The sequence below is a fragment of the Elephantulus edwardii genome, unplaced genomic scaffold, assembly GCF_000299155.1.
Source record: "Elephantulus edwardii isolate Elephantulus edwardi_28Jun2011 unplaced genomic scaffold, EleEdw1.0 scaffold00113, whole genome shotgun sequence".
In the NCBI taxonomy this organism is placed as follows: domain Eukaryota; kingdom Metazoa; phylum Chordata; class Mammalia; order Macroscelidea; family Macroscelididae; genus Elephantulus; species Elephantulus edwardii.
Window position 1 is genome coordinate 9,083,609 of NW_006399863.1, and position 8,901 is coordinate 9,092,509.

The 8,901-nt window shown below is 39.7% G+C and overlaps 1 protein-coding gene across 1 annotated transcript in view; it reads left to right on the top strand.

The window, feature by feature from the left end:
- The window catches only part of SFMBT1 (Scm-like with four mbt domains 1), a 54,003-nt gene that overhangs the window by 33,267 nt on the left and 11,835 nt on the right, over positions 1–8,901 (top strand). Inside the window, exons 13-15 of the mRNA XM_006892233.1 lie at positions 1,326–1,390; positions 7,125–7,264; positions 8,057–8,166. Of these exons, the coding sequence (XP_006892295.1) occupies positions 1,326–1,390; positions 7,125–7,264; positions 8,057–8,166 (315 nt within the window). The remainder of the gene's footprint in view (positions 1–1,325; positions 1,391–7,124; positions 7,265–8,056; positions 8,167–8,901) is intronic.

The following is an 8,901-nucleotide window of genomic DNA, read 5'->3' on the forward strand; positions in this document are numbered from 1 at the left end:
TTTCCCAATAAAAAAAAATTAAATAAAAAAATAAAATAAATTAAAAAAAAAAAGAAGAGAAAGACCATAGAGTTTTATCAGCCTGAGGTGATAGAGAAGGTAGACCCAGTGTGAGTTGAACAGCTGTGTAGAGTTTGCAAAGGAACTCTGTTGGCTTCATCGTTAAAAATCATCTGATAACCAAAGATGGGTAGTTTGAATCCATCCGCAAAAGAGTGGTGAAGCACACTTGGAAACTCTGTGAGGAAGTTCTACGCTGCCCGGCAGAATTGCTGTGAGTGAAATTTGACTCGATGGTAATAGGTGTAGGCTACACAAGGTTGTAAATTTTTATGGGAGCGATCTCGCCTCTTCTTTCTCATGTGGAGTGCCAGTAGACTCACACTGCCAACATGCATGCTCAGTTAGCACCCAGATACTTAACTAAAACACAGTGCAGCCAGGGCTCAGAGAGTAGACGGAAATTTCCCAAAGAAAGGCTTTTTCCTTGACTTAATTGTCAAGTCTGGTTTTAAATTTTAAAAAATTTATTTTAAAAGTTTAAATTTTTAATCCACTAGATGCTCTGCCGGGAAAAGGAGGAACAATCTCCTCCTGTACCAGTCAGATCTGATTTGACGGTACACTCACACAAAAATTAAAAAAAAAAAAATTTTAAAAAAAGTCTTAAATTTTTAAAATTTGATTCTAAAATGTTTGAAAAGCTAACCTCTTTTAGAGATTATATGCATAGACTGATGGAAACTGGTTTTCTAATAATATAATTTGTCCCGAATTTTAAAACTGATGGAATGGGGGGAAAAAACATTGTAAGCTATATTTCTGTTTTTGTGACTTTTAAGAACAATCATTCACTTGCTTGTGGTTTAAGAATCACATAAAAAAGTCTATAAATTTGTTGCTTAAGACAAAACTTCGCTTGGTCCCATGCACGGTCACATGTATGTAGAATATTTTTTTAAATTTTTTTTTATTATTATTTTTACGTGTACCGTCAAATCAGATCTGACTGGTACAGGAGGAGATTGCCTCCTCTTTCTATAGCAGAGCATCTGGCGGATTTGAACCACATACCTCTGGGATTGCAGTGCAGCGTCTTGCCACTAGGCCACCAGAGCTCTCTAGAATATTTTTTTTGTATATAGAATTTTTAAAGCAAACACACAAGAAAGCAAACCAGTTAAAACTAAGTATGGCCAAAGAAGTATCTTCTAGTATAGATTTTTCAATCTGCTATCTTTGCATCTTAAATTTGAAAGAAACTAACCCTTATATTTTATTGACTTTAACTATTATCTCACCATTATGCTATTTTTTTTACTCAGAATACCATCCTCGAGGGCTGTCCATGAGGGACTGAAGAATCAGGAGCTGAACACCACAGACTCAGGTATAAACAAGCCTCTGTAACCTGATGGTACCTTAGACCAACAGCTCTGCCTTCTTAAAGAAAACCAAAGAAGGTTTATGGGGAAATAGAGTTGGTGTGGACCAGGGAATATCCATGATCACAGAGTGAAAACAGCCTCAGTACTAGACAACAAAGAAGCATACTTCTTTGGACTGTTGGAGTGGAAACTAAGGTTACATAATTCATAATTGCCAGAAAAGCCATTAGGGAAGTTAAAGGTGAATATCTAGAAGTGAAGATTTGTCAAGGAAAGGCCTCTAACACATGCGTGGGATTACATGATTAATTAAAGATATATACTGTTTATTTTATACATAGTGGTCCAGGATGGTGGCAGGACAAGTTTTTTTGGTAACCTGTTAGTAAAATTGCTTCTTCAGCTGTGTCTGCTTCTGTGGGTCCTTGGTGAAGGTTTATCATCAGTAGTTTTAATCATCAAGATGCTTCAGCCACAAGCGATCACATCTTGGATCTCTTCGGGCTATAACTAAAAAGAGCCTTTGGCAATAAATTATAATATTCTGGAGCTTCCAGACCCCGGAGAAGAGGAATAGCACATTTAGGTTATTTGGGCACATCAACACAGGGGAACTACTCTTTGGAAAGACAGTTTTTAAAAATCCAAATGTATTCCAGATTTAGATCAAAACTTTAGAACAAAGTTGAGACTCCTCCGCTTTTCTTATTACTCTAGTTAGATGCATCAAGTGACCTTGATTCTAAACTCTCAGATAATGTAAAGGGATTAAAAACAAACAAACAAACCCTTCTTCTTCTTGTTAATGCCCCATAGGGTTTTCTAGGATGTAATCTTTATAAGGTTAGGAGCCATAGTGACCTATGACAAGATTAGGACTCCTTGTGATTATTACTGTGTAATAGTCTGTTACTTATAACATCTAACAGTTCAGATCCACCCCTTCGTTCCTCAGGACAAAGACAGGCTGTTTCCTCCCATTAAGGTTTACAGCTTTGGAAACTCAGTGGAGAGTCATTTGGAGTCAAAACTGACTCGATGGCAGTGAGTTTGAGTTGTTTTTTTTTAAGATCTGTGCATGCGTACACCAGGTCTTTGCCCTTTAGAGCAGAGGATGACATTGGCCACTCATGTTTATTAACAGCTGAGGGTCCCACTGTGTGCTACCAAGGCTCCTTTTAAAAAAAACACCAACCCCTCAATTCTTTCAATGAGCTGAATCTGGAAAGAAGTTAAACTGTACATTTGATTTATATAGGCTGTGGCTTCATAAAGGGAGTCTCTTAATTGTGACTTTAAAGAGTTATAACTGTCTGAGGTGTATTTAACTTAGCAATCATCTCTGGGCTGATATTTCTGTCCGTTTACAGTCATTGAAGCTGCTCTATACTGACCATTTATTATATGTCAAGGATGGAAATTGATATTATCATCCTTGACTTTAGATAAAGAACTTGAACTTGGACTTTCCAGTAAGTGCTCTTAAGCTGAATGGCTAAGTTGTGGTCTCTTTTCAAGTCAGAACTGACTCACAGCTGATGTAGGGTTTTTTTCCCAGAGTCAGTAAATCAAACAGAAGAGATAGCCCCTCTTTCTCCTACAAAGCAGCTGGTAGTTTCAAACTGCCAGTTTTTCTTATCGCTTGACCACCGAGCTCCCAAAATGGTTAAGAGGAGTGTTTATTTTCTTTGAACTCTTTTTAATGACTTAAGTAGTCTGTATGTATATTTTACAATTTTTTTTTAAAGACACTAGAGAAACAAATTTGTCTCAGCTAAAACCTGGCAAAATGTAACAAGGAGACTTGCTAGAGGGACTGGGCTCTCTCCCTGGCCTTTCTGTGACTGGTCAGGTCATAGTCAGTGTCCAGGCTTATGCAGTGAAACTAGCAGTGAGAAGGAACCGTCCACAGTTGTGCACATCATCTTGGGACAGTCTCACAGATGTAATAGAGTCCACACTGCAAGGTCCCGTTTACTTCAAGTTCTTAAACAGGCAAAAATTGGCTTGTGCTTTTACTTTTTGTGGGGAAAGGGTGCTTCTGGTCACTGATAATGCCCTGTGCCTTGGTTGAGGTGCCTGTTAACAATCCATTAATTGTTTCAGTCTGAGGATTTATTTCGCTATACACAGATGATTTGTGAATAAATAAGTGAATGATGTGATATACGTCTGTGAAAAGTCCTCAAATTGTTGTTGATTGCCATGGAGTCAAGCATGAGTCATAGCAACCCTATGAACAAAAGACCTGAAGCCTTTCTATAGCTATTGTTTCTCAAAGTTCATGGAGTTTCCAGTTGTTTAGGAAGTGGTTGTCACTCCTGCTTCCAAATCTTTCTTAAGCTGGGAGTTCCACCAAATGCTGTCTACGTTGGATAATAGTTACACTATTTGACATCCAAATGGCACAGGGTTCAGCATCACAGCAAACCCAGGTAACCTCAGTATAGCATATTGACAGAAGAATGCTGTACCACTTAGAAGAATGTTCTTCCAAAATATAATAACAACTGACCTTTTAAATACAAAGGCCTTCCCCAAGATTTGTTGACTCTAAACAAGAGGCTTAAATAAAAAACAACCAGTATATAAAAAGCAACCAGTATAGTGTGTTTTTGTTGTTATGTGCCATTGAGTCGCCTGTGACCTATAGTAACCCTATGTAAAGCAGCTCTGAATCCTTCCCTGTCCTGAGCCATTCTCACTGATCCTGAGACACCAACCCCTATTGCCCCAGATAGTGTATCAATCCATCTCATCTGAGGTTTTCCTCTCCTGCACTGTCCCTCCACCCTTCTGAGCATTGTGTCCTTCTCCAAGGACCTGTCTCTCCTGGACATGTGCCCAAAATATGTAAAGCGAAGCTTTAAAATCCTAGCCTACAAGGAGAAACTTGGTTTCACCTTCTCCAAGACAGACCTATTTGTTTTTTTGGTAGTCTGTGGTATGTTCAAGACTCTTCTCCAGCACCACAACTCGAAAACATCAATTCTGCATCTGTCATCCTTAGTCATTGTCCAACTTTCTGAAGCATAACAAGTAATTGTGAAGTCCATAGCCTGGATCAGGTGCACCTTTGTCTCTAGACTGTCATCTTTGCTTTTCAGCGCTCTGGAGAGGTCCCTGATAGCATATTTTTCCAATGCAATTTGTCTTTTGAATTTCTGACTGCTGGAGTTAAGAGTGTTGATTGTGGAGCCAAGCAAGCTGTAATTGTAATGAAGCTTCATTTTCCCCAAAAAATATGGTCCGTGTGTGCCAAACATTTGAGATGGTTAAATGCAATCTAGTATTCTGTTTGAGATTTTGTTGCTTCCATTACCCGCTAGAACATTGTCTGCTGTAGAACTCTGCATAGTGATGGAAGTGGTCTAAATTTGTGCTGTCCATTTGGGCAGCCACTAGCCATATTTAGCAGTGGAGCACATGAAATGTGACTAGGGCAACTAAGAAGTGAAAAATTTTAATTTAAATGGTCTTATGACCCTGGATAATATGGTCTGGTTAAAGTGACTGGTGTAATAGGGGCAGATGTGTCAGAGATAGTGAGATTGACTCAGGATAGGATAGTGTACAGAGCTATTGTACGTAGGGTCACTATGAGTTGCATCGGGCACATAACAACAACAACATGATGTGATAAGTAGGGGATCTCTCATGACCTAGGGATAAAAAGCTGCATTGCAATCCCAAAGGCATGCAGTTCAAATCTACCACTTGCTCCACAGGAGAAAGATGGACAGTCTCCTGTGTGATTGGATGGACAATCTCCTCCGAAAACCCACTGGAGGGTCAGCTGTGAGTCAGTTCCAACTTGGTGGCAAACTTCAACCCACACATGTAGTAAATAGGCATGTGGTTTAAATGCACCAAGTGCTCTGTGAGAGAAAGATGGGCAGTATGCAATTTACTGACTCTGACAGGCTATTGGAGGGTCAGCTGTAGGATTGCTTCTGCCTTGATGGTACACAACAGTGTGTTAAGTGGGGTGCTATGGTGGCATAATTCACAGAGGGGAGTGTTTCTCAGATAAAAAGACTGTACTTCTCTAGTGATTCAAATCTACCAACAGCTACTTGGGGAAAAGATGGCCAGTCTTTTCATGCAATTAACAGCTTTAGAAACCCAGTGGAGGGTGAGTTTCGATTCCCTTCTGACTTGACAGCAGTGAGAGGTGGTAAGCTAGTTCCTGAGTGGCATGTGCAGTTTGCACTGCTGACTTACACATTGTTGGTGTGAGCTGGCCTAGCAGTGCTGTGGAAGAAAGGCTTGACAGTCGACTTCTATAAAGGCTATCACCAACAGTGATATGGAGCAGTTCTGCTCTGTAATACATGGCATCACTTAGGAGTTGTAAAGAAATCTATGGGAACTTTGTTGCTACTGTTGTTTTTGTAACACTTACTGGACACCGTGACTTTCGAGAAAAGGAGGTAGTATGTAAAGTGTAGTATGTAGTTCTCAGGTGAGTACATTGTTTAAAAGTTCATTAGTAAAAGAGCATTGTCAAATGTTCAAAGCATGTAAGAGATAAAAATTCTTTAGAAGTTTGTGAGAGATAGTAAAAGATAGTAAAGGACCTTTTAAAGCTGTTTGAAGGAAATAAAAAAGATACTGGATAAAAATTGTCTTGTTCCTAAGTGCTAGGTGGAAAGCAGTTCTGTCTCAATTATTCTTTGACATATCTTCTCTAACAAGATGATCTAACTAGAAGCAAGTTGAACAAGAAGAATGAAAGGTTATTAAGCCCCAGAAGAGAGGGTCTTTAGGCCAGGTACACACCCCAAAGCACCAGAGCAATATAGAAGTGTGGTCATAGGATACTCTTAACCCTCTAAAGATTCCTAGCGATGGCAGCAAAAGCTGCCAACCTAATTGGTCTCTAGAAGTATGCTAGAGTGGATTATTGAATTTTTGTTATTTTTGTGATTACATTTATTTGAAGCATTGGAGAAAAAGGAAAATACCATTTAGCCTAAGAACTTTTAAGTTATCTGCGAATCAACTCACTTTAGAACTGGAAGACTCATTGGTCACTTCTGAGTATCAAAATCTATGCAGGTTTCACTTTTTAATATATTAAAAAATATATACAAAGTCTCTTTCACACTGGACAAATTCTTTTGTTTCAGCCAACTCTCAGTAGAAGGGCAAGTAGCTCAACACCATCCCCAAAGAACGTTGGAATATTCTGCTTTATTGATTTATACATCTCTTCATGTTTCATCAGTTTCTTCCACATCTCCCAATATCATATTTAAATGTTGAGCGTAAACGAGTAATTTTCCTCGGAGCTCTCAGTCATTTGGAATTTTCACTTAAAATCGCTCCTCTGGGCTGAGCCTGATGGGATCCAGAGGCTTCTCCTCTGTCTTGGTAATTTGTTGCTGGTCCTCGGTATCTGCCATATTTCAGACCCTGCGCCTTTTCCTGAAGACTTGGAGAGCATTGACTCTCAGGGGCCATCATGGGTTCTGACAGTACATCCTCCACTTCCTTTATTGACAGATGTGTAGAGCTCAGGAACAGTGTAATATTGTTAAGATGAAATTCAGGACACTGTGATGTCAGTGCAAAGTGACAAATTCTGTAACAAGTCATGAGTAGAAAACACTTAGGCACTCTTGGACCTTGTATCAGAGGTGTATAGGCTTGGTCTTCCCCCCTCAGTAATCCAGTTTTGGAAACATAGAATGGAAAATTATTCTGAATATTTTTTCTCTCTTCACTTTCCAGTTATGATTAATGGAAAATACTGCTGTCCAAAGATATACTTCAACCACCGTTGCTTCTCAGGGCCATACCTTAACAAAGGAAGAATCGCTGAGCTGCCTCAGTGTGTGGGGCCTGGCAACTGTGTTCTAGTTCTCAGAGAGGTAAGGTTCTTGCTTAGAACAGAAGCACTTACACATTTCACACTGGTTTCATAGTGTCATTTATACAGGAATCTGCCTGCCGTGTGACAACCATAGGTTTTAGAGAACATTTCTGACCTTTCTCATGTTATTGCCTGATGAAATGTGCATCTCTCCTCATTCAGGGACTTTGACCTCAGCAGTTTTCACATAGCAAGCTTACCTCTATCAGAGACTAGAGGAGAACTGCAAGAGTGAACTGTGTGTGATAGATAAGTCCATGACCAAGAGCTGCTGTGACATTAACCCAGGCACCATGATCAGGCTGCACACGTGGACACATACCAGTGTGCCATGCTGAAGTTAACAGAAGGGAGGACGTATCAAATCCTTCAGACTTCAACCTCAGGGTGGCAAGGCAGGGTCTGGGCAGCCAGAGATTCTGGCTAGTTTCCAGCCATAAGAAAGCTCAGCTATCAACACAGTGTCCCAAGCAAATACAGTATGCCGTGTGTACGGGAACTGGAGAAGGACTTGGAGTGTATTCTAGAGTAACATAAAACTCATGCCTGTTTCTGCCTTATCATACTGTTTTGAATATTCACTTAAGAGAGACTCAGGTTACCATTTTATTTGTTTCTTTGAGCAGCTTTTATATATTTCTTTTTCCCTCGTTAACATTTGTAAACTAACAAGACTACAGTTAATCTCTAAATAGCCTTAACATTCTAAGAGTTAGCAAGAATGCTGTGGTTCTAATGGTCTTTTTCTCTCCTTCCCAACCAATGTGTCTGCTTTCAAAACGGAGTTCAGGTCCTCACTTTGCTCATCAATGCAGCCTACAAGCCTAGTCGCGTCCTTCGTGAGCTCCAGCTGGACAAGGACTCTGTGTGGCACGGATGTGGGGAAGTCCTAAAAGCCAAGTGAGTCACTGCTCTGTGCTCTAGTCCTACCGTCCTCACCAGGCTACAGAACCCATTGTCCTGGGGGTAATGTTAGCATACTTAGGTTTCCCAGGGCAGTGCTGCGTCACTTATTTGTGTGGAAGGACCTGTTTGTTTCTTTTTAAATTTTTCTTTTTGTCATGGTCCAGTACTTTAGTCAAACATGCTTAGGACGGGTTACTAGAAATAAGAAATAATGAAGGACATGCAAAATGCAAGCATAATTTCTTATTATTAAATTCAAGAAACATAAAGTTACTTAATCACCTTGCCATGCAAGTTTGTCCTCACTCTTTCTTTCTGACCTGGCCTTGCCACGGACAGATACCAGACTATAAGTGGCATGGGTCAGGTGCCACAACACACTAGAGTAAAGAAAAACATGAAAAATGTCACCTTTTCTTTAGTAATAATTCGTGTAGATATTAGTGTTTGAAAACCTTAAGCTTAAGAACAGAAAGCAGAAAAACCTTACATAATTTCTATTCTTTTTTTTAATGTTAATTCACTGTCTTTTATTAACTCATAATTACTTGTCCTCTGAAGAACTCTGAAGATTGCACTGGAGCGTAGAGAAGCCAAAGCACAAGGAAGAATTCAAGATACTAAAGAGCTGAACAGAAGATTCCAAAAGGCAGCTCGGAATGACAAAGCAAAATACTACAGTGAAATGTGCGAGGAACTAGAGTCAGAAAATCAAAAGGGCCGAACTCG